We start from the raw sequence: 26355 nt of genomic DNA, 5'->3' as shown, positions 1-26355 counted from the left end.
TACTTCCGATTCAGTTGTATTTTGGGCCCAAAAAATATTTTGTTTTGGGCCCAAAAAAAAATTTCTTATTCTGTATTAAGTATAGTGAACACTAGACTCAGGCTATGATCTCACTGTACTCGGTTAAGTGAGCAATGATATGGACCCAGGAGGAGTGTTCAAATACAGACTTACAGGAGGGGCGAGCAATTCCAGAGCCACCAACACCAAGACAACAACAGGGAAGGTGGGTGGGGAACTAACTGCAGAGAGAGAGAGACAGGCACACTATTCTGTGAAAACAATTTGGTAACAGAAAAAATGTAATACAGTACTTTTTAAAACTGCAAGTCTGTACTTAACAGAAGACTAAAATACAATATTGCAAGTTTGCACTTAACTTCAGCTTCTAATGCAGATGATTGTAGCCAAGCAAGTCTCTCAGAAGTTGAGCATAAAATGAATTCTGAAACTTTGTGGCTAGCACTTAAAGTACAGAGGAAGCCCTCTAGGCTAACAGTTAAATATCAGATAACAAAGAAGTAAGAAGACCACCACCCCCTCTTATAGCAGAGAGAGACAGCACACTATTCTCCCGCCACACTTCTTGTATTACATCCAAGGATAACTTCCTTGTATGAAGCATGTCCACCATTAAGAAGTGCATTAACAAGCACCCTCCCACTGGTAATGGGCACACCCATCGCTTCCGTGCAACTTCATCAGCTGGGCTGTAGTCAGGGCTTTATCCCTCTATGCCACTTGAGCAGCTCAGAGACTGTCAAGATCATGTCTTAAATTAACAAGTTCAGTTATTCTCAAGACTATTTGCATCTCAATAATAATGTTTCCATTTATATTAAAAAAAGCTTTGATTAATGAACTCATTGCTGAAGAAACCCTCTTTGAATGTGTGCCTTTTACAAAAATTACCTTGCCTCTAACTTTTCTTTCTTTGGGAAATTAATCAAAAAGGTGGTCTGCACTCAGCTGTATTAACATCTTGACACCAGTTGGCTTGCCAATCTTGTCAGAATGGTTATAGTTCCAGGCATAGTATGATGATAACCCTTCATCAGAGTGATCAGTAACCTCTTAATGATGAGAGATCAATGTAAATATTCTGCCTTGGCCCTGCTCGACCTCTCGGCAACCACTAACAGTGCGGGCCATGAGATCCTCATGAAGTTCCAGTATTGCACTGTGGTGAAGCAGGTACTGTCCCTTAACTCCCGAGACATCCTCATCGAGTGATGTTCAGTCCAAAGTCATCAGGCTCTAACTCACTCGATCGCAGTGTATTCTGGCTCCCTTTGTTTTTACCTGCGTGCATGTTGCCATTTAGAGAAATCACTGTAGGCAGACATACACTCTCTGAGAGTTATGGTAATGAAATTCAATTACACTCTTACCATAAAAGCCAGGTGTTTCATTTTTAGAGGACTGCATGGATTTAATTCTTCATTGGACAGCCCATAACACCTTGGGGCATAACCCAGCAGACACCAAAATTTTGCTTGTACTTTGTACAATCCATTCGCCCCTTCCTCTGCCCTCCTCAATGTTACTTATGGGAAGAATCAGCTAGAATTTGTGTCTGAAATATAAGCATTATCTTGGAAGGCAGATTGACATTAAACTATTAAGAGTCAGACATTGTCGCATTTTATTTTCATCCGAAGAATGTACAATGGATCTGAAGCTATGTTCTATCTTTGCACCTTAGGATATTGATTCATCTCTGGTTTTGTACAGACTTGATTACTGCAATGCTCTGCACTCTGGGCTATTAGACAGTGATCTGGCCTGCCTATAGCATGTTCAGAATTTGACTAAAAGGACTCTAACTGGCACATTTCAAAATGGGCCACAACATGTCAGTGCTATGGGGTCTATGCTAGCTGCATTTAGATGTGTGCTCAAGATTTTCATTGCCACCTTTTGTGTCCTGAATGACCAGAGCCCTGATTATATGAAAGAGCTTCTGAGACCCTACATCTTCATTGGATAGTTCTTGTTGTTAGGTGACGAGCCACTGGTTCTTTCTAGGTCTCAACTAGAAATATCAGTTTGGATTTTTTTCTCATGTCTTGCTACGGTCTTTTTAAATCAGCTACTTTGTCTGATTCATGAGTACAAATCAGAGCTCTCCTTCAGGTTGCTACCAACATACCATCCATTTAGAAAAGACTACTGTGATCCTGGCAAATGTGCTTCCTCTGCCTTCATACTAAACAAATTTAATAGGGTAATTATTTACCAAGATGGATAGAATGAGCCTGACCAGGATGACTGCACACACCAAAAACTCTGCTAGAGTAGAAAAGCATTTAAAATAGCATTCCAACAAAACACAGAAAGAAAACAAATCTAAAATAAATGGAATAAAATGAAGACATTTAGGGTGGCACAGAACTAATACATGCAATGTCAAGTAATACAAGTTAAAAATAAATACCTGCACAAACAATTTTTTTTCAAAGGGATGTTTCCCAGAACAGAAGGGATTTAGATCACCTATACAAGATAAGACAATGTATAGCTTATGTACTGGGCAGCCATTACTTCAGCATGGAAAGGAGACTGCTAGAGCAGAACAACAACCGGAGTCCATAGATACAGTGCATGCAGAACATAAGACGCAGGCAAAACATAGCACAAGAGAAAAGAAAAGTAATATACAACAGATTAAGATGGAATGGGAAGCAAAGAAGTGCAAGAGCAAAAAAAAAAAATTAATCACGATACCCAAAGCCAAAAAAGACGATAAGCAATGGGGAAATGAAGAGGCCAGGACAAGAACCAAACACAAACAGACAGAGAGAGAGGAATAAAAGCACAAAGGAAATGAGACAGCACAGATGAATACAGCAGAAATGGCTACAAGTAAGGGGACACAACACAGCAATAATGGAGAACACTGGATTGAGTGTAACTGCCTCATATGAATACCAGCTAGTCCAGTGTTCATTATCACTGAAGTATGAAACTCAAATGTCTGGCATCATACATTTGAAATTTCTAGAATCTCCTGGAATGTATAGATTTTTGCCTCATTTTTGGTCTGTTCTTCACTAGCAAATCACTAAGCATTGCTTGAAGTCACAAAATAATACATTGGACTCGCACACTTCCCATCCTATATAAAATGCATACGAATGCAAAACCTGTTATTCTAGCAACTTTCTAAGTTAGTAACAGCAATATTTAAAATCTGTCCTTTTTTGAGGGTCTTTATCACCCACCCATTATTTCTGACTTCATCCAGAATGTTTGCACTGTAAGACTGAGAACAGAAACGTAACGAAAGTGAGCACAACTATGCAGACCAGACAGACAGGGCAAGTGAGCACAAGTGAACGGGCCACACACAGAGGAGAGAGAGAGAAAGCAAGAACGAGCAAGTAGGCCAGAGAGAGCAAGTGTTCAAGTGGACCAGACAGACAAAGGGAGCAAGTGTATAGTCCAGCTGGAGAAAGTGGTCCGGCCAGACGAGAGAGAAACAGCGAGTAAGAACACGGTCCAGTGAGGCAGACAGACAGAGAGAAAGCAAGCAAATAGTCTGGTCCAACCTAGAGAGCAAGTGTGCGAGCAACCGGGCCATACGGACAGAGAGAGGGAGAGAGAGTACACGAGCTAGTGGGACAGACAAAGAGATAGTGCAAGAGCGAGAGTGCCGGCCACAGAAAGAGTGTGAGGTAGTAGACCAGAAACAGACAGCACATGAGCCAGCGGGCCAACAGACAGCCCAAGCAGGCCAGACAGACAGAGTGGCACACAGGCCAGACAGAGAGGGAGTGTGAAAGTGAGCATGATCAAGCAGGCCAGACAGACAGGGCAAGCATAAGCAAGCAGGCCAGATAGGGGAGCACACATGCAAGTGCAAGTGGGCCAGACAGGCAGAGCAAGAAAGCGAAGTGGGGAGTTAGTGGGCCAGACAGACAGAAAGAGCGAGCAGGGCAGAAAAAGAGAGAGCACAATCGAGTGGGACAGACAGACTGAGAGTGAGCGCTTGGTCTAGTGAAGCAGACAGAGAGCAAACACTCGGCATGGACAGAGAGAGAGAGTGCGCACTCAGCCCGGACAAAGAGAGAGAGAGAGCATGCTTGGCCTGGACAGACAAAGCACTCATCCCAGATAGACAGAGAAAGTGTTCGGGCCAGAGAGGCAGAGAGCTAGCCAAAGAGAGGAAGAGAGAGAGAGAGCAGGAGAGGGGCAAACCACGCGAGACAGGCAGGCTGACAAAGGGAGTGAGTGGGAGAGTAAGATAGGGAGAGAGATAGGGAGAGAGATAGGGAGAGAGATAGGGAGAGAGATAGGGAGAGAGATAGGGAGAGAGAGAGAGAGAAAGTATGAGAGAGTATAAACACAAATGAGCTAGCCAAACGGGAGAAGAGAGGGAGGGAGAGTAAGCAAGTACGAGCAAGCCAGTCAGGGAGAGGGAGCGAGAGAGAGCCAGCCAGACATGGTCAGAGAAAGTGAGCATGAGCAAGCCAGCCAGACATGGTCAGAGAAAGTGAGCATGAGCAAGACAGCCAGACAGAGAGTGCAACAGTGAGTGAGCCAAATTGGGGGGGGGGGCACACGAGAGTGAGCAAGCAAGCCAAAGAGACAGACAAGGACAGAGAGGGCATGAGTGGGAGCCAGACAGAGAGAGACAGAGAGAGAGACACAGAGAGAGAGAGAGAGAGAGACAGAGAGAGAGTGCAAGCTGGAGTGAACCAGATAGCCAAACGGGGGACAGTGAGCAAGCCAGGTGTGGGGGGGGGTCCAGAGAATGACAGAGCGAGTCCACCAGAAAGCCAGACAGGGGGAGACAGTACAACAGTGACTGAGTCAGAGAAAAAGTGCAAAAGTGAGAGAGCCACAGAGCCAGACAGGGAGACTCTGGGAGAGAGTACAAGAGTGAGTCAGACGGCCAGAAACAGAGAGAAAAATCACACGTGTGAGAGTGAGCCAAACAGCCAAATTTGGGGGGGGGGGTAGCGGGTGAGAATGAGCCCGAGATACAGACCAGGGGGAGGGGGCGCGAGTGAGCCACAAAACCAAACAGGCGAAGAGACGGTGCTCGCGAGAGTGAGCCAAAGAGATAGACTGGGGAGAGAGAGCGCGCCAGTAAGCCAGACAAGGAGAAACACACACAGAGAGCGAGTGAGCCACAGAGCCAGACAGTGGGAGAGAGACAGAGAAAGTGAGTGCGAGAGCAAGTGAGCCAGAGAGAAAGAGCATGAAAGCAAGCAAGCCAGAGAGTCGGACAGGAAAGGGGGGGAGAAGAGAGAGGCAAACAGGGAGAGAGTACATAAGAGAGTACACTTTGCACACAGTGCAGACTGGAGAAGTTGTTCACCGCAACTGAGCTACAAAATATAAGTATCTTGATTTTTTTTTGATTATTTTTACAGATTACTGTTTTTACAATTTAATATATATAAAGCACTTTGTCTATTCAGTATCTTCACAAATCCTTATCTGTTTAAAAACTTTCATTTGTCTCTCTAGTGCTGCTGTCTGTTGGCTATTGTGTAAACGGAAAAATTTCCTCTGTGTAATTATCTCTTGGCTAGTGGGGGCCGGTTCTTTTGTGTTCTTGTAAAAAAATAAAAAAAAGTTGTTCTGGTTTTTAAGCCCTAACTTTGCACACAGTGCAGACTGGAGAAGTTGTTGACCGCAACTGAGCTACAAAATATAAGTATCTTGATTTTTTTTTTATTATTTTTACAGATTACTGTTTTTACAATTTAATATATATAAAGCACTTTGTCTATTCAGTATCTTCACAAATCCTTATCTGTTTAAAAACTTTCATTTGTCTCTCTAGTGCTTGCTGTCTGTAGGCTATTTGGTCCCACCCTCCCCCCTTGTTTGCTCTTATACTTGGTGGCTTTGCAGTTGCCCGCCCCTACTGTGACACACCTCCCAGTCTAGTGTCATTAGCTCATTCTGCTTAATACAGAGAGAACATTTGATAAGGCCTTCTGTTCCTCCTTTTTCCCTTTCAAAAAGTAAAACAAAACTTTTTTTTTCTCTTTCGCCTGAACCTTCTTGTGTTCTGACTGTCCTTTTCAAACATTTTGGAAATATACAGGATATTTCAGAGCATTTGTTATAACTGTATTTGCTATAACTGATTTAAGTATTTTTTTCTGGCTTTTTGATTATTTACTGCTTAGCGACTGCATTTTAGCCTGTTTATACAGCTCTGCATTCTATTTAAACTGTTTTTGTGTTGATTAACTGTTTTGCACTTTTAAAAAGTTATTTGTTGCTTAAGTTTACCTGTAGGCTAACACACTCAAGTCGCTAGCTTAAAAGCATTTATAGCATTTACTGTCTGTTTTTCCTCTGTTTTCTGCAAAAAAGAAAAAAACAAACAAAAAAAATCTTGTTTTCCCGCTTTACTGAACTAGAATAGTCCAGTCTTCAGAGTTTGCTGATCTCTGGGCTTTGTCTTGGTTCCTGTGCTATTCCATATCCTTATTTGGATAAAAGGAAGCTTCTTTGTTCACCAGTGGGAGTGGGGAGCACTGAGCAGCCTATTTGTCCCTAGAGGAGTGGTTCCAGCCAGAAACTTGTAGTCCATTGGCCATTTTGGGTCAATTCCTAGCTCTTTTCAGCCCCCTGTAATAAAGCCCGCTTTAGCGTGCTTTTGCGTGCTTTAGCGCGGAGTTACCCATAGAGCACCATCGGGCAGCGCCGGTTAAACAAGGTTAAACTATTTCTGGCTCCGTAAAGTCTGCTCTTCAATTTTTCCCTTAGAACTTCTCTACTTGCAGTCTAAACAGTCTATTCTCTATCTCAAAAGCTCAGCACTTGCTCCTAAAGCATTTTTATATAGGTAAAGTACTTCTATACTAAACAAAGTACCACATTAGCCTAGAATCCCCTTGAGTACCCATTTCCCTATAGGTCCCTTCTGACTCAGTTACACAGCAAACTTTTTCACTTTTTCTAGCATGTCGAAGGGTCAGTTGCTAGCGTCCTCTCCTGTTCAGCTGGTGAATCTGGGCATCTTGAGGCAATGTTACAATTGCGTCATGTACACAGACAACCCACTCCTTCTCCCACAAAACACAAATACATGTGAGAGATGCAACTATATAGCCAAACTGGAGGCTGAGCTCTCTCAACTCAGGACTGGCAAGACCAGACAGGAGGAGAAGGAAAGCACGCACACCACAAACCCAGTTTCACATAGAACTATTACAACTGCAAAACAAACACATAAACACACAAAGACATACTCGGAGGCACTGATCAAAAATCTACCAAAACTATAGAGGCCTCCAAAGCAGACACCCAAGCAACTGCCACCTCAAGACATAAGACATGCAACACATAGTTCTCAAAGTCAGTGTGCTAAACAGTCACAGCCCTTAAGGCCAAACACAATGCCAGACACACTTGTTATAGGTGACTCCATAGTCAGACACACTGACGTCCCACTCACCAGACTGAACAAGGAAAAGATCACAGTAAGCTGCCTGTCAGGCGCTAGAATCCGCCACATAACACAAGCACTCAGGTCACTCCACAGCAAGTACAAGTATGACTCGGTCATTTTCCATGCCGGTGTGAACGACCTGAGACGTACCTCCCTGGACTACATGAAAAGAGACATAGAGGAGCTCTCAGATTATGTAGCCCAGGCCGGTATGACCCTGACCAGTATCCTACCCTCACCAAGAATAATGCCACAATACAGAGACAAAATGATCAGCTTTAATAATTGGCTTAATTACTGGTGTCATTCTAAGGGGATCCAATGTCTGTCTGCCTGGGATGACATGCTTGACAAGCCACGCTGCTTTGCAAGGGACGGCTTGCACCTGTCACCCCTGGGCTTCCGGATATTGACAAAGGCTCTTGCCACCCCCAGAGTGCCTTTTTTAGGCAAGGCTCAAATGATAAACCTACCGCCCTAGAAAACAAAAATGGAGAAAAACTAAGGGTAATACTGCTCAATGCCAGAAGTCTAAACCTCAAGATGCACGCCCTCGAAGCCCTCCTCAGTATGGAGAACATCGATGTCTGTGCTGTGACTGAAACCTGGTTCAAGGCTCCTGAGAGCACACCAGCACTATCAGGTTATGCGTTCCGGCCCCAAAATCCGGACCGAACCACAAAAGGAGGGGGAGTATCCATATTCATAAAGGATACCCACACCTCCAGGTTAGTGGCAACGCACAAAGCATCGGAGACCATCCAGGTGCAATTAACCATAGGTAAAACTGCCCTACAGTTTGTAGCATGCTACAGACCACCTTCTCAAACTCAGGAAACCCACACAGCCTTCCTGAAGACACTGGAGAGTATGAATGTCTCTCCAAACACCATCATATTGGGCGACTTCAACTACCCAAACATAGACTGGGAACATTACTCAAGCCCCAACACCTAGCCCGAAGGTTCCTCGAGTCCATAAACTCAAATGCTATGCAACAACTAGTCACCATTCCCACAAGAGGAGAAAATATACTAGACCTGATCATCACAAACATGGGGACAAAATGCTCCACACCGGAAGTACATCCCTCATTGGTGAGATCAGACCATAAATTAATCTCATTGGAGATCCACATCCCGCCCCACCCCAGCAAAAAGACCACAGTGAAGAACTTCTCAAACGCAAACTTCACACTTCTTAAGACTGGAGTGGTATCCTTCAAGGCCCCGAGCCAGTGGAAACCACAACCCACGCTGCTGAAACCCTTACAAATGCCTTCTACGAGCACCTCCAGGAATGTATGGATCAAGCAATCCCTAATAAAATCAAGACCCTTTCCACCAAAGGCAGGCGCCGGTCTGGTGGACCCCAGCCATAAACAAACTCTACAACAAGAGGAGAAAGCTACTACATGACAGAGCAAAATCCCTAAAAGGGAAGGCATCTCTGATCAATACTAGCAAAAACTACGATCACTCATAAAATCATCCAAGGCCAACTTTGAGAGAAAAATCGCTAATGACACAAAAGACAATCATAAGGCCTTCTTTAGCTATGTTAGAAACCTGGGTGGAAACTCCCAGATAGGCTCAGAATTAGTCCAAAATGATAAAAAAATCACTGAACCCACAGACATTGCCAACATACTGGCAGACAGGTTCAGTGCAAATTTCTCCCCTCCCCAAAAGGAGAAATATCTATCCCACCAGAGTCTAGCCTCCCAAACATCTCAGATGCCCAGGTGAGAGCTGCTCTCTCTAAAGCAAAAAACACAGCATCAATGGGACCGGACGTGTCCCCGGCTGTGTGCTACACAAACTCAATGAGGAACTAAACCCACACATAAGGCTGCTGTTTAATCTTAGCCTTACTACAGGATACGTACCCAAAGAATGGCGTACGGCAACTGTGGTCCCACTCCACAAAGGCGGTGCTTCTACGGACCCTGGAAATTACCGCCCCATAAGCTTGACGAGCCTTGTCTGCAAAGCTATGGAGAGGATCATAATGGAACTCATAAATAAAGACACTGGGGACCTACAGACACTGGATCCTACCCAATTTGGCTTTGTCAAGGGCAGATCCTGCCTCTTGAACTTGGTCGACTTTTTCGAAACAGTCACTAAGGCCATTGATGAGGGTAAGGCAGTTCACACAGCCTACCTTGACCTAGCAAAAGCGGTCGACACAATACCCCACTCGGGCATCACAGAAAAGCTCACCAGCTTAGATGCAAACCCATATGTCACAAGATGGGTTGCAAACCGGCTCAAGGACAGAACACACAGGGTTAGAGTTGCTGGTGCCATGTCAGACTCTAAGCCGGTCACGAGCGGTGTCCCACAGGGCTCAGTCCTGGGCCCACTCTTGTTCGGCATTTATTTTTCTGAAGTGCAGGCAAACATAGGGGGGATTGTGGCTGACAAAATTTGCAGATGACTGCAAACTGGGCACCATAATTGACACTCTATCAGACACAGACATCCTGCAGAGAGGTCTCATAGAAATGAATAACTGGTGCCAGAGCCATGGCCTTAAGCTAAATGCAAAAAAATGTATAGTCATACCCTTTGGGAAAAACAAGGTAACCACTAATTACCACATAGGTGGTAATCCATTAAACACGGAAGAAGTTATCAGGGACCTGGGGACCCAAGTTGACAGTAACCTCTCTTTTGACACTCACATTGCCAAAGTGGTTAGGAAGACATTCTACACTGCCCACCTGATCATGAAGGGATTCACATCCAGATCAGGAGAGGTCATTGTACTCCTGTACTCTTCACTTATCAGACCAATGATTGAGTACAACGCCCCATTCGGAATGTACCTTACACGACACCTGCAGCAGTTGGAAAGACCCCAAAAGTTCCTCACCAAAAGGATAAAGGGGCTCAAACATATGTCATATGATGCCCGACTGAAGAAACTCCAGCTCTATTCAGTCGCATACCGTCTGCTCAGAGGTGATCTGTGCCTGACATACAAGGCCATGTCCAACCCGGAATTAATGGACATGCTCCACCTCAAAAAATCCAAATCCACCAGAGCCACAAGAGCAAGAGACTTACACCTCAACATGGATATAAATAGGACGTGCTGGAGGGACAGATCCATCACCCAGAGACTCCCTACACTATGCAACAGAATCCCAGTCCATGTGAGGCAGAGCCCCTCACTGACTCTGTTCAAGAGAAATCTTGACGAGTGGATGGGAGATCGTAGGTTTACCCCGGGAATCATCTCTGTGTCACTGCTGGACAGAGGCACAGCAAACTAATGGGTATAGTATTCTCATCCTAAGGGGTGGTGAAAGCCACACACACTCTGGCTAGGCTTATAAATGCCCTAGGGCAGATAGCCTAGTATGAACCTATGAACCTATGAGAGTGAGCCAGAGAAGCAGACAGGGGAAGGGACAAAGAGCCAGAGAGAGACTGAGCGAGCCAGAGAGGAAGCAAAAAAAGTGTGTGGGGGGGGGCGCTACAGACACAGAACAAGAGAGTGTGTGACCAAGATCGACTGAGAGATTTATCTTTACAAGAAATAGTAATTCAGGTGAGCAACTAAACATGCCATATTCAACAAAGACTCAAAGGGTGGAAGCAGTGGACACAAAAAACAGAGGCATTTCTGACCATGCAATCAATAACAACGTCCATGAGTGCAGAAAGAAATGACCAACTAGATATTACAAGAGTAGTAAGAATGTAGAGACAGAGGAGGAAGGGAAAAACTAGAGGGACTCTTTAAAGAAAAAAAGAAATTGAGCATGGCAATTATGTATTAAAATAGGTTAATTATCCCCCCCTCAGATCAGTAGCCATTTATGACCCGTTACTATCAGAATTCTTTTTCCTTCTCTTCTATTTTTCTCTTTCTCTGTCTATACCAACTTGACTAATATATCTTTATATACCTTAAAAACAAATTAAATTCTGTAAACAATGCTTATGATACTATTCTACTATCTTAATGTTCTGTTTTCAAAGTCAATGTATATTTGTATTTCACTTACTTTATCAATGTATCTTGTTCTGTATATTAATGTACATTGTACTTATGGAACTTTTCTCCCTGGGACTCCGCTGAAAACAGGCTTATACCTAGACAGACTATCCCAGTAAGCAAATATAAGTAAGTAGATATATAAGTAAAAATAAACAAACCAACAGCTAACCACAGTCAAAGAAAGGTGCACCGTGCGTGGGGGTCGCAAATAAATGTACGATATGGCAAATACAAAAAATATTCACTTTCTCTGCTGATTTTATGATACGTTATGATGATTTTCAATAGTCATTGAATTTTGAAAGGAAAATGCCCAGGATTAAGTATTCAAATGATTTTAAATAATTAAGTACTTAAATTTATAACTCTGTGATGGATGTAACAAATGGTAAGCTATTATTTCTAAATTTATTTTAAGAAGTGACTGCTATGATAATATCCATACTGATATGAACTACTCCACAATGAATCACGCTTGACAAATGTAAGAGAGTAAGAAAATTTTAATTGATTAAACAGATAACGAACATATGCATAACTCAGTGAAAATTACCTGAATGTAAAAAGCACATTCTAGTCTGGTTACTGAAGCAATAATGAAACAATCAATATAAAAAGACATTAATTCTTTGAAAGGAAAAACAAATAAATCTTAACACCTAATCATAATTTTGGGAGGTGCATGCCCGTCCTACCATCATGATAAAAGATGAAGTGCTTAGGTTTATTAACTTGGCACTGGCTGTAAATGAGACAACAGAGAGAAATGTAAAAGGTTAATATTTGGTTAAGAGTGAATGATGGAACAAATAAAATTTCACTTCTTTCCTGGCATGCTAAAAATCACAGGAATGCAACATGTCACTTCTAATTTTATGCAATGTATTCCAGGAGGGCAAGCTCCTAGATCCCCAAATGAGAAAGGATACACTGGCTATGCTCCCAAACCTCCACAAACTGAAATGCCCACATCCTCGGGGCCTTCAGCAAAAAACATGCACTTTTCTTCTCGCTATACCCTTCTCTACTAAGCAATAAATCTAAATTTAATTTCATTTAGTGAAAAAATGTGCACTGGATCAATTTGATACAGTAATTACCAGCACTACATGACATGTAGGAAAAATCCTGAGGCACATCACATACAAGCTTTGTTCTATGTAGCTTCATAGGATCACAGGATCATATGAGGTTACTAGGTTGATGGTCCTGGAGCCCTTACAAACCTAGCCAAGAGTTTATCCCCAGAAAGAAACCTCAGTCAGCACCTGTTGCCCCGGTCAATGAGGAACACAGGTGGAACCTCTCAGACAAATTTGTGATTTCCCATCAACTCAAGGTTGTGCTTGATGAGGGTCAACGAGGTACTCAGTTTGACGTGTATGGGAAGTCTATTCCAGAGATAGAGCAGCCTCTGGTAGACAAAGCTGTCCTCCAGAAGGTTTTGTTGATGTCGCATATTAGATTTGGGCCTTCCAAGCGGGTAATGTGCAAGGAGTTAAACTTATGAATTTACAGCATCTCTAGTAGGGCAGGGTCCAAGACTGCATTGCAGGTGAGGCACAGATCACCTCTGTGCAATCTGTACAATACAGAGTAGACTGACAGCGATTTAACCTGTCGACATAGGACTGGTGTTGGAGGCCATGGATTCTCTCTGTGAGGTATTTCTGTAGCCTTTCCAGTTGGTGCAGATGTTTAGAGAGATACATACCAAACAGGGTGTTGTACTCAATTATTGGTCTAATGAGGGAGGAGTATAGAGAAGTAATGACCTTTTTTCTGGATGCAATCCCTTCACTTACGAGATGAACCAAGTAAAAGACTTTTCTGACCACTGCCGCTAAATAATGGTCGAATGCGAGAGATTGTTATCAACCTGAGTACCCAGGTCTCTCACCACACATTGTCTCTCTAGGGGTTGCCGTGGATGTGGTAATCCGTAGGGGCCGTGTTTTTGCCAAATGGCATGATACATTTTTCTGTGTTTAGCTTGAGGCCATGACTTTGGCACCAGTCATAAGTTGCTGTGAGACCCTCTTGCAATAGGTTAACATCATTTGGGAAGTCAATGACAGCACCCTGCTTACAGTCATCCATAAACTGGGTCAGCCACAGGCCTTTCGTCTTTGCCTGGACCTCTGAGAAGTAAATGCCAAACAATAGGGGTCCCAGAACAGATCCCTGGGGAACTCCACTAGTGATGGGTCTGCTGTCAGAGATGGAGGCTCCTATTTTGACCTTGAGGGTCCTGTCGGGGAGCCAGCTGGCCACCAACCTGATGAGACTGGGATTTATGCCAAGTTGTCTTAGCTTTTCAATGATGTCTGAGTGGGGGATTGTGTCAAAGGCCTTGGCCAAGTCAAGGTAAGCTTTATGAACTAACTTTCCCTCATCCAGGGACTTGGTGACAGTCTCAAAAGAAGTCAACCAGGTTCAACAGGTAAGAATTGCTCTTGATGAATCAGAACTGGGTGGAGGTCAAGTGCTTGGAGATCATCTATGCCCTTGTTTACGAGATCTATAACAATACACTCCATGGCTTTTCAGATCAGACTTGTCAAGCTAATGGTGCAATAGTTTACAGGGTCAGTAGTGGCATCACCTTTGTGCAAGGGGATGACAATGGCAGTTTCCCACTCTGCTGGAAGGAAGCCTGTATTTAGAGTGTGGTTGAATAGGGAGTTCAATTGTGAAGCCAGTTCTTGCTGGAGATGCTGCAGAATACAGCCTGGGATACTATCAGGTCCCATATAGGCTGTGTTCTTTGCCTTGGATAGGGCCTTTAACATGATCTACAGAAATGTGAGGTGCGGGACAAGAATCTGGGATGTCAAAAGGGCCTTTGGGGGACAGGGGGTGAAGTTTGTGCAGAACCTGCTAGCAGCTTTGCTAAGTCAACAGGATCAGTGTAAGTGATACTGTTAAGTACCAATTCAGAACAAACCAGGGCTTTGCCATGTAGGTTCCTGACGTAACTGAAGAAGGCTTTGTGGTTTCCCTTGTTTTGGAGGCTAGTTGTGATTCATAACTGGCTTTGGAGGTTTTCACTAGTGATCTAATTTGCTTGTTGAGGTCAAGCATAGAGTTTTTCCAATTTGGAATTTGTTCCATTTTACATTTGAACAACAGTTTCTTACTTTTGTTGTAAACTCTGTTGACAGAGGATGTCCACCAAACAGGTGTGCGTTTCCTTGAGAAGCAGGTTTTAGTGCTGTTGGGTATGGTCGAGTCTATGCAGTTGCACATGTGCTTGTATACTGCACTGGTGTACTGTTCAGTATAATTGTCTGCATCCTCTGAGGGAAGCGGTGGTGTGAAGCTACCAATACCCTCCCTTAGGAGGCTGTAGTCAGCTTTTGAGAAACTGTTTTAGCATGACTGAAGCTGGGGGGGGGGGGGTGGGTGGGTGGGATAGACACTTCGAACAAGAGAGAGTCCAATGATCTGATCTCACTAGGGAAGAGCATACTACGGGAGTAGTGCAGCGGTCACCCAAGTTGGTGAGAACCAAGTCCAGAATGCTATCCCCCCTTGTGGGGGATGAGAAGAGCTGGTCTAGTGCATTAGAATTGATGAAGTCAAGGAATCGCAGGAATAGTTCACCCAATCTATGGTGGTGTAGTTAAAGTCACCAAGGACCAGGGTGTACCTTGATGGAATCAAGTAGATCCAAGTAAGAGGAGCGGGTGTCCTGTGTCATAGAGGGGGGTCTGTAGTTGGCTATAAATTTGATGGGTGTCCTGCTATCAACTGCATCTGAAGTAGTTCCAGTGCGTTATGCTGGCAAACCAGTTTGGAGGTGTGACTCCGCTATTCTTAGTCTTCCCAACCTCATTTTGGGGCCGGAATGAGGTATAGCCTGGTAAGGCAAGGGTGCTCTCAGCAGCCCTGAACCAAGTTTCAGTGACCGCACAGACATCGGCATCTTCCAGTACAAGGAGAGCCTCCAGTGAGTGCATCTTCAGGTTAAGCCTCGTAGCATTAAGCAGCATGACCTTCAATTTGCTTTTATGACAGATCTTTTATGCTGGAAGATTTTTCTTTGGGATATTGCCTAAAAAAAGGCACAATGGGGAGGTGAGAGCCTTGGCCAGGATCATGAATCCTAGTTGTGACAGGTGGAGGTCATCTCTGGCAAAGCATAATGGCCCGTCAACCATGTCATCCCAGGCAGACAGATACTGGATACCCTTTGAATGACACCAGAAACTAAACAAACTGTTGAAATCAACTATTTTTTGTTGATACTGTGGTAACATTCTTTTTGAAGGTAGGATGCTGCTTAGTGCTAGGGTCATGTCTCTTCATATCGCCCAGGGAGGCATGCCTCAAGTCATTCACACCAACATGGACAATGACAGAATCATATGTGCACTTGTTGTGGAGAGACTTAAGTGTGTGCGTGATATGGCGGATTCTGGCACCAGACAGACAACTGACCTTCTTGTCGAGCATGGTGAGGGGGACATGGGCATCTTTCATAACTGAGTCACCAATGATTAGTACATTTGGTTTATTGTTATGCCTTGTGGGCTTTGATGGTTTATTTATTTGCCTTATGGGCTGTGTTTGTGAAACACTGGTGTGTTGTCTGCTGTGTGCGATGTGCTTGGTGTTGTGTGCGGAATGCTTGTGAGTGTGTTTTGGAGGTCTCTGCTGTTTAGGTAAGTTTTTTTGAGGACCTCTGCATAGGTGGGTGTGTATTGCGCTTGGCTAAGTTATGTGAGTGGTGTGGTGTTTGCGCTGGCAGTCTCCTCTTTGTCAGGAGTACTGACTGTGCCGTGAGAGCATGGATTCCAGGTTACTGATGTATATGCATTTCTCACAAGTAGAAGAATTCTGTGCTACAAGAGGAGGGTGTCAGTAAACATGAGGCAGTTGCTACACTGTCTCAGTACGCCCATGTCAACCACACTGGCAGGAGAAACTGATGGGAATTGTCCAGACATAGTGTTCTGAATACTTGGGTGAACGTACGGAGAGAGGGTTTTGATAAGGGTTCGTCCACAAGAGTGTAGACCACAAAAAACTTCTTAAATGTAAAGTAACTGGCCCTAAAGCACAAATGCTAAACCAAAACCAAGATGCTTAGAGTATTAGGCAACTAACGAGTAGTAATAAATGAAGCAGAATAACAGCACTTGAACACCTTAAGAGGACACAGCAAAAATAAGGTGATAAAGTAGGATAAACACAATTACAGTAAAAGCAGCTGAATAAACTCTAAATAAAAAAAATAAGTGGAAAGGGAGGTAACAGAAGATAGTTCAAGACTAAGAAACTGAGGGGGATTGGCTTTCCCAAATGCTCTCTCTGTACTCAGTAGACTGAGCTGTGGAGATGGGACAGGGAGGAGTGGCCATAAATCAAAGAAGCAAGGGGTAGTCATTCCTAAATTATCTCACTGTACTCGGTTGAGTGAGCAAATGAAATGGAAATGGGAGGAGTGACCAAATTCTATTTTACAGCAGGGGTGGGCAATTCCAAAGCCATCAAGTTCAAGTGCACAACATTTTATTAATTTTATTGTCATTTGTTAACTGGGTTGGTTCAACTGAGCTAAAGGCCCACTTTCAGTGGAGACCCGAGGAGAAAAACTCCAATTACATATACAGGCTATTCAAAACAAAACAGCAGTAACCAATATAAAGATAAAAAAATCACAATATTTATATGGGACATCAATTATAACAGGAGTAATAAGAGACGGTACAAAAAAATGCGATAGACAATATCAGAAAATAAAAAAATATATATTGTACAAGTTTCACAAATTCCAAATATATAGTAACAAATGTAGGTCCTGAGTAAAAGTATTTAGATGAGGAGAATGTGATATACTAAATTGCAGTGTTAGAGCAGTGAAAAAGGAAGAAAGTGGATGGAAAAACAGTGAGAGAAATTGAAGTGATCATAAATAGAATATAGAAAGAAATTAGTCAAAGTCAGGTAGGGGCTTGGCAAGGGCAGGGCCAGGTGTTTTAAGAAGATCATTTTTAAGTTCTTGTTTGAATTAAAGCTTATGAGGGATGGTTCTTATTTTCAGTGGAAGGGAATTCCAGGTGTGGGCTTCAGAGTACTTACACAAGGACTTACCAATATTTTTTGATGGATTATAGATTTCAAGAACGTTTGTCAGATGTGCAAAGTTGACGGTGGGGGTAATAGAGGGACACAATGTTACAGATGGAGGGGCAGGATGTGGGATTATGAAGAACTGAGTGTGTGATACGCTGGTGAGAATGACAATTTATTAGGGAATTCTGGCCATTGTAAAGGCAAGGCAGTGGTGGGATTTGTTAGATTTGAGGCAAATTTAGCTACTTTACTGTATGTTTGCTCTAGTTTGGAGAGAAGTGAAGACTGAAGGTTGGTAAAAACTGGAGCAGCATACAGAAGATAGGGTAATAAGAGAGAGAGAGGGCCAAGGAAGGTTTGGCGGAAGAAGAGAGCAGTTTGTGATTTCAGTGCGCGAAACCAAGTTTCTGGTTAGTTTTCTTTATGGAATGATGGATGTGTATGTTGAATTTTAATTCATCATCAATTATAACACCAAGTAATGTTGTAAAGGATTCAGGTCTGATGGTAGTATTGTTGTGGGAGGTAGTAGAGAAAGTAGATTTGTGTGGTGCTATTGTTTTGGGAAGGAAAAGTAGAAGTTTTGTCTTTTTAGGGTTTAGAATCAGTTGATTGTCAGTCAGCCAGGTTTCAATGGATGTAAAAATGTGTCTTGGGTGAGAGCAAGGAGTTCAGGATGCTATGGGCAGTGGTAAATAAGGGTGGAGTCGTTGGCATACTGTAAGAGTGTAGAGAGACTGGAGGCAAAGGCTAGACTGTTTGTAAAAAGACTGAGAGAGACAGGTCCCAGTATTGAGCTTTGGGGTACACAAGTGTCAACGGAGAGTTGACAGTTTTCCAGCATATGGATTGTTTTCTATTAGATAAATAGCTTGAGAACCAACTTAAAGAAGGGGTGGTGATATGAAGGTCGTAGAGTTTATTAATTAGTTTAGAGCGAGAGACAGTATCAAAATTTTGGAGAGGTCAAGGAAAAGACAGGAAACTAATAGATTGTTGTCGCAGGCTTCTGATACTCTTTGGGTAAATGAGAGCAGGGCTGTAGAAGTGCTATGGTGAGGTCTGAAGTTATGTTGGGTGGGAGCAAGGCGGTTATTATCTAATAGGTGTTTAAGCAGCTGACTGTGGACACACTAAGAATTTTGATGGGGAGGAAGTACAGCAATAGGACGATATTTGGATGGGTCAGTAGAGTTGCCTCCTTTATAAAGAGGGATTGTATATAAAAGGATTTCCATAGGTCTGGAATGAGAGATTCAATAATAGAACGATTAATGAGAATAGAGACAGGGTATGCGATAGCACTGGCAGCAATTTTAAGGAAGTAGGAAGGTAAATTGTCAGCAGAATGAGAGCAGGGTTTAAGTTCATTTAGTTGTGATTTGGTGAAGGCAGTGGGTACAGGTTTATAGGGAGAATGTATTAGGGGAAGGAGGTCTGGGCTGAGAGGGTAGAGAGGTGGCAGTAGAGCTACTTGGAGTTAGTTTTTGAATAGTTTCAATAAAGTAATTATTAACAAAGCAGCTGTCTCTGAGGCAGTATTTAGAAGGAATTGGTTGGGGAGTAGGAGGATTACCAGGGTGGAGGATTTTATTTATGCTAAAGCAGAATTTTGGGGGGTTGTTGTGTGGGCTGCTTTGATTGGAGGCAAAGAAAGTTTTTTTTTTTTTGTCTCCGATACGTTCTTTACACCTGTTTCTAAGTTTTTTGTAGTTGGAGTAAGAGAGGAGTTTTAATTGTAGCCCAGCTTTTCCAGGCAGCATCCTTCTGATGCATAATAGAGCGTGTTTTCTTAAATAGCCAGGGGACACATTTTGACTTTACCCTAATTTTCCAGGAAAGTGCTATAGAGTTTAGTACATCTAGAAATACAGTAGTAAAAGAGGTTACAGTATCAATTAAGGAGACATTTTTGAGGAAGAACCACTTAATGCTGGAGAATGCAGAGATGAAATAATCAAGATTGAAGTGAGTCAGATCATGGAACACTCTGTAAATGTGTTCATTGGGAAGGTGTTGAGAGTATTTATGACTATAAATAGGGGAATGGTCACTTAGGGAATTAGGGAGAATGTCAGGGTTATGGTAAAGACGAGGGTCTGAGGTGAAGATCCATTTGGGTGAGAAAAATAAAATGCAGACAGGACACACAGGCCAACAATAAACAATTAAGCAAATATATAAATGCAGTACAGTGCAAAAAAAGTATACTTATCAGTTTGGTATATCAGATGGTTAGAATATAAGTAACTTATTTGTTCCATTTTCCTTACAGCTTAACTACCTCACAAGTAAATACTCAACCAAATTATCTGACAACCTTAAATCCTCCTACCTATCCCTCAGCATACACTCCATACCAACACAGGCGTTCAACTCATCACATCAAACATCCACCAAATAAAATGACACTAAGTCCCCTACACTGTAAATGCACACTGACAATTGCCTGCAAAACCTCATACAGAATGGTAAAATCTGATCTCAAAGTAGGCTGATTAACACATTTGTGAAAGAACACAACCATATATAAAGACCAACTCAAACAAAATTATTCATCCTTACTAATGGAAAAGCAGATTAGCTCAGTGGTGGACACACCACCCTAACCCATCAAACCTTTGGGTCACTGGTTTATTTATCAACTCATGCTGTGTTGACACATTGATGAAATCATTACACACACACACACACACACACACACACACACACACACACACACACACAATCCGGGCCTCTACCAATAACCTAATGTAGGATATCACAGGCGACGAACACAGTTATTTTCCCCTTCTGTTGATGAGACTGTTCTTTATAACACTGCGCATTCAGTTAGCTTACTACTACTTCTCATAACTGTGTCAACAAGGCCACAAAACCTGCATGGACATTTCGATTACTATATACAGACTGAAGAGTTCCAACTACATTATAAAGCTTGAAGAAGACTGTGCCTTCATTTTGTGTTTCTGTTACATTTTGTTTGCACTTGCAGTGGCTGTTTGGATTACATTAGAAAGCTTCACTGCAAATATGTGCAGAGTAAGACCACTTTTAAAAATAAGAATGAGTACTATTCCACAGTATTGTACAGGACATTTTCATGCAATTAATCCATTGATCATGAGGGTTTCTAACCTTCACTGTCTTGCATACCATATACAATCAGATCCACTTATTCCCACCTAGGGGTAAAGTGACAGATTTAAAATGCCTCTCAAGACTGAAGAAGAAATTCTTTTATAAAATATACCTTGAACAGTTTACACGCTGCTGCTGCTGCCTCTCTTTCTGCATCAATCTTCCTGAGCCCATACCCTTCGAACTTTACAGGTTTTGGCCATTTGATACGCAGTGTAACTTTCTGCAAAAACACAATTTTAATTAACTTTCTACAGTTCTTTCTAGTGAAACAAAATAATATTCACTATTACATTTAGCATATTTCCATGATTTAATGCATACATATTTATTAAAATCCGTATACAATAAACACAAATGCAGTCATCTTACATAATCTAGAAATGAGAACAAATACAAGAAAATGAACGCGACTGGAATAGCGGTGAAAAAAAAACACCTTAACATCTACACCTCCTGCCCACCCAAAATTCTCTTTCTAACCTAAGATGGCCCATCACCCAATCCTATCAGTATATTAATACTAGGATACCCTGAACAACTAAAACTAAGAAAGCTATCTAATCTGTAGAAACAGTGCATGGTTTGCTGAACTGCAAGCTGTTAGCTGAACAGAGATGGCCAGAATCAGAACAGTTGTACAGACAGCAGCTCTAAAATTGGCATATCCTGCACCATAACTGCATTTAATGAGAGGGATTCCAAAGCTGTTTCAGGGTACAGATTCCTGGCAGTTAAATGGCCTTATGTATACACAGTACAGTTGTGCAACAAGTTCCCATAACAGTAGATGGCCTACTGATCATTGTTGCAGTATTTCAAATTGTTGGAATATCTTTGCCAGATATCCTGGACGTCTGGCCAGGGTACCAAAGCCAACACCTTCCACAGAGCCAAATGTCCAATGTATGATTCTAAGCCCATGATCATAAATAGTGATTTCCAAGTAGTATACATACATTTTCTTGACTTTATGAGAGGGCTTGGACCTCTTGCAGACAAAGCAAGTAGGCTTTTTCAGGGTAGTCTCTTTGATATCTTGGAAATGAAGTAAGGAAAATTTGTCTGAAATCTATCATGTTCTCCTGTTCTTGTAAAGTCTTAAACTGGCTGCATTAGGGACAAACAAAAGACCCCAGTTCAAGAGAACCTAGAAGCTTGGCTTTGATGTCCTCAGGGAGGGGATTCAGAGCATATCTGTGCATATATTCTAATCACAGAACCTCTGGCAGCTGCTCTGGAAGGAACTTCCACTTCATCACAGCTGCATTTGACGCTAAGTCTAGCCAATTAAGAAGCCTTAGCAACCATGGCTATGACCTGTTGCCTGCTGGCTGGTCCTTCCATTGAAGCCAAAGTTTTGTTTAAGTTCCCCAAGACAGACAGCAAATACTTAGTCATTTGGGTTTGACAGCTCAGAGCTCTGAAAGCAAAGGTGAAAGAAGTATATACATTCTCTCCCAGTCTATCTATTGCTCTGCTGTAGCAGTTTAGAAGGCTTGTTCAGTAGCATCTGCCAAGGGACTCTTGCACAAAAAATGTTAAATTTTCAGGTACTTTACAGAATCCATCAGGCCTTTTAGGAGCTGGTGGTTGACAATCAGCAGCAGTAGATGTTGATGCAAAAGTATCAAGAAAGGCGAGACAACAGCAGGCATGCCTTCCTTTAATAGATTAAAATACATTTTTTGCACATCAGAAATCTGTTTTGATTTCGATTCAGTGTTTCATAGAGTTACATTTGTCTCCAAAAGGGGAATCCAGAGAAAGGGAATCTTCAGTGACTACTTGGTCTGGGGAATAGATCTAAGTAGGCCAAGAACTGCTCAGAGTCTGGGTCTGCCTCTATCCTCAAAAGAATATTCTAAATATCTCTTTTAGGGTGTAAAAGGAGTAGGAGAAGATTATGTGAAGGATGGTGGCTTGAGTGCCATTATGCCCTTAAACAGGCCCTGGGAAAAATGAATCCAGTCATTTTCCCTGAATGTCTAGGAAGACTATCTTTTTTTATTTTTCTGTTTATTTCTATGAGGGGCATCTGCTTTCACTATACACGGAGGTTCAAACCCCTAACTTACCCTGGTAAGCAACCCTGGTATATCCACTCCAGCTAAAATTTGCAGTCTATGCTTGAGTGATAAAGATCTAGAAGGCTTTGTTTAAAAAGTTTAAAAGGAGGGGAGGTACCAACTTCCTAGAAAAAACTGTGGTGCTGTAATACCCAAAGGTTGTAAAGACACAGCTGATCCAGCTTCATATAGGCCCATTTCAATTTTAAACCATGACTACAAAATGTTTGGGTCTATAATGGCTAAAACAGTGGCAAAGATAATGCTAAAATTAAAAGATATGGACCAATATGGTTCTGTGGAGGGCAGTCAAACATTTGACAACATTAATAGAACAATGATGATCCAGGGGGGGGGGGGGAGTAAGAAAATATCTCTGTTATTGGTGGGCCTTGATGCAGACAAAGCCTTCAACAGAGTAAGCTGGTATTTTAGGAGTACAGAAATAAAAGCATTTGCATTTCCGATAAAAAATCAAGGTTAATTAAAAGGATATACAAGGGATCAGAAGCAAAAAAAATCAAAGTGGGAAGGTTCCCCTCTGATAAGTTGTGCTTGAACAAAGGAACCAGGGATGGGTGTCCTCTTTTCCCTTTATTTGTTTTATATTTAGAACCACTGGCTAATAAAGTAAGGGACTCAGAAACACAAGAATACAACTGGTATGCTGTTCAAATAAAGTTGGCCTTATTTGCAGATATTATTTTGTTCATGATGGAAACAAAAGGACATCTCAGTGTTGTGGAACATTCTTATTTATTTAACATCTGCTTAACAGGAAAGTCTGACTTGGAACAAAGCTAATTTTCAGTGGAGGCCTAGGGAGAAATGCTCCACATACACATCTTTATAACGTATGAGGAAACCAGACCACCCGGAGGAAACCCAAACAGATTCAGGGAGGACATGCAGACTCATCACAGAAGGCACCTCAGCAGAGAATCAAACCAGAAAACCTCTTGTAAGGTGATAACGGAACCGCTGCATCACTGTGCTATCCATTCTTACTTCAGTTTTGTTTTCCTAAATATAAAATTAATGAAGACAAAGCAAGGGGCATAGCTATAAACTATGTACCGACAAATGAATTGGTTCAGCAAAACCCATATTTATGGTGACATAATAAAATGAAGTATTTAAGAGTATGGACTAAACAGGATTCTGTTACGACAGCTAAGGATATGCAGGAAGAGACTGAACAAAACATAATGCAAAAATTTAGAAACATGAAACTCTTGGCTATGGATATGGATAGAAAGATACAAGCAGTAAAATATTTTTAGTCCCTTCAGTTTTGCTTTTTTTTGTTTTCGTTTTAACACCGGTCTGGCATATTTTTTTTATCAACCAGAGGAAAAGCTATGGATAGTAATTAATAAAGAGTTGAAGGATTGTACTTGTAAGGTGAAGAGGGCAAGAGTCAAGTTGGATAAATTGGGATAACTGATCCTCCCAATAGAACAAGGAGGTTTAGGATTACCGGATTTGAAGGGATATTTTAAAGCTACACAGTTAAGGTTCTCCTACATAACACAAACAGAAAGCAGCAATTCAAAGTGGAAAGCGATGATGATTCTATAAAATTCACATGATCATTTCCTTCCAAAATGCGTCTCCTACAGCATTGTTATTTGCACTCTGCATTTTTTCATATAATTCAATACTCTCATTTTTGCCTATACCTGCAAGGCCATTTAGGTTCCAAGATAACATGAAAAAAGTGTAGCAATTATAATAAAAAAAACTATTGCTCCCATCTATTGTACATGACAGTTTTCTGAATGTGTATTTCCAACTTGTGCGTTACTTGCACACACTGTTTGGCAGGGTGATCTTAGTTTCTTCTCATTTCCATATGAACCCATGCCACATTTTCAAGACTTTGTGTTTTAATAAAAACCCTAAAACAAAAAACTAAATACATTTTCAAAAATATCCCATCCCCTATTAACTTACAACACACACACAAAACTGTGTTAAACTTCAAATGCTTTTGCAGTCCTTGTCCGATTGTTCCATTGATCTCAAACTCACACTCCTAGCTCCTCAAGCGATCATAATCCTATGTACAGGAAGCTACTACCCCACATTCCTAGCTATGAACTACCCTTCCTTTTCCTTGGAGACTGTGCCAAACAACTGCGCGTGCTTGGCCTCCTACAGTTCAGTTAGAGGTCCCCAAAATCTTGCACAGGACTGCTTTATATTACTACTACTTTGAAGAAAAAAATACTTATCACTTGATTGTCTCTAACACACATAACAAGAAGGCTGGGGTTTTCGCTTAGATGCTTTGATACACAAAAACACATCAGGATGGCTAGCAGCATCATTAAATACGAAAGAACTAGTTAAGAGACTGACCTTACATACATACATGCTTACATCTCAACAACTAACTACAAAATGGCAATCAGACTTGCACGTGCTCAGTATTTATACACTTGTGTGGGTCCTTGGGTAGCTTCTTAAAGGTGGGTCCTTGGGTAGCTTCTTAAAGGTACATACTCATATATTGATCTACATCCTCCCTCTTAAAAAGACTGCCCTTTATACATAACAATAGGCATAGTTAGGCATGCATTACTATACTCATCAGAAACAAAACACAATGTTAATGTCCATGTTGCTTCATATCTGCTACAGGGTTTAGAGATTCAACATACCAGTTGGGACCAAATTTAGCAACTGGGATAGTCTGCGGTGCACAACTAGTCAGGAACTTCTGGATTTGTCAAAGGAACAGGAATGTCTTCTGGAACTTCCTCTAGAATTAGAACACTGGATAACTCACAGAGATAAAGAGTCTTTCTCACAAGCTATATACCGTGGTATAGTCAGACACCAGTCTCAAATATTTACAATTGCACCTGAAGATTGCTCCTTCTGATTCCACAAATGTACGATCTCGGCTCTGAACCAATATTTTTCACGACACCAATTCGATCATAACCGTTGGATATTTGCATCCCTACCACTTCTTGTAATGAACTGAGTGGTTTACTGGTCTTATCGTAGTAGGACTTCTGGGAAAGGCACTTTAACAGATTGGCTTTCACTCCTCTGTTGCTCTTGACACATGGAACCAACAATGCACTACTGTTATGTGGTTCTGGTTTTTCTCGACAGAAATCTCTGAGCAGGTGCACCAAGCTGTTTATCACAAGTAACATTTCTGAGAGTCAAGAGATTCAAGAAAACATCACACACCATCTCATTTTGACTTCTCAAGTAACTGCTTGGCTCTCTGAATTGCACGTTTTGCAAAACTATTTGACTGCAGGTACTCTGGCCTACTTGTGATACGAGTAAAGTCCCACTCTTCAGGAAATCCTTTGAACTGTTGGCTTGTAAGCTGTGCATCACTGTCAGAAATAACTTTGTGCGGACTCCTATGAACTGCAAAATGACGCTTCATCTTAGTAATGACTGTACTGGATGCTAGGTTAGGAAGTAAATCAATCTTGAACCAATTGGAGTAAGAGTCTAACACCAAATAATGTTGACCACTTCACTCGAAGATGTCTGACTACTGTCGACCAAGGTAGTTCCAGAATCTGGTTAAGTTGAAGTGGTTCCTTCTGCTGATGTGGCTTTGTACTTCTATACACTGAAGATGAAACTCTCTCA

At 42.0% G+C, this 26355-nt stretch overlaps 1 protein-coding gene across 1 annotated transcript in view; it reads right to left on the bottom strand.

Annotated features, from left to right (window-relative positions):
- The window catches only part of DHX30 (DExH-box helicase 30), a 1694732-nt gene that overhangs the window by 1652081 nt on the left and 16296 nt on the right, over positions 1-26355 (bottom strand). The window contains exon 3 of the mRNA XM_044066068.1: positions 20769-20879. Within this exon, the coding sequence (XP_043922003.1) occupies positions 20769-20879 (111 nt within the window). The remainder of the gene's footprint in view (positions 1-20768; positions 20880-26355) is intronic.

The sequence above is a fragment of the Protopterus annectens genome, chromosome 3.part0, assembly GCF_019279795.1.
Source record: "Protopterus annectens isolate FY-2018-M chromosome 3.part0, PAN1.0, whole genome shotgun sequence".
NCBI classification, from domain to species: Eukaryota; Metazoa; Chordata; order Ceratodontiformes; family Protopteridae; genus Protopterus; species Protopterus annectens.
Note: the sequence above shows the minus strand (reverse complement) of the source record. Positions and strands in the feature narration are given on the sequence as shown.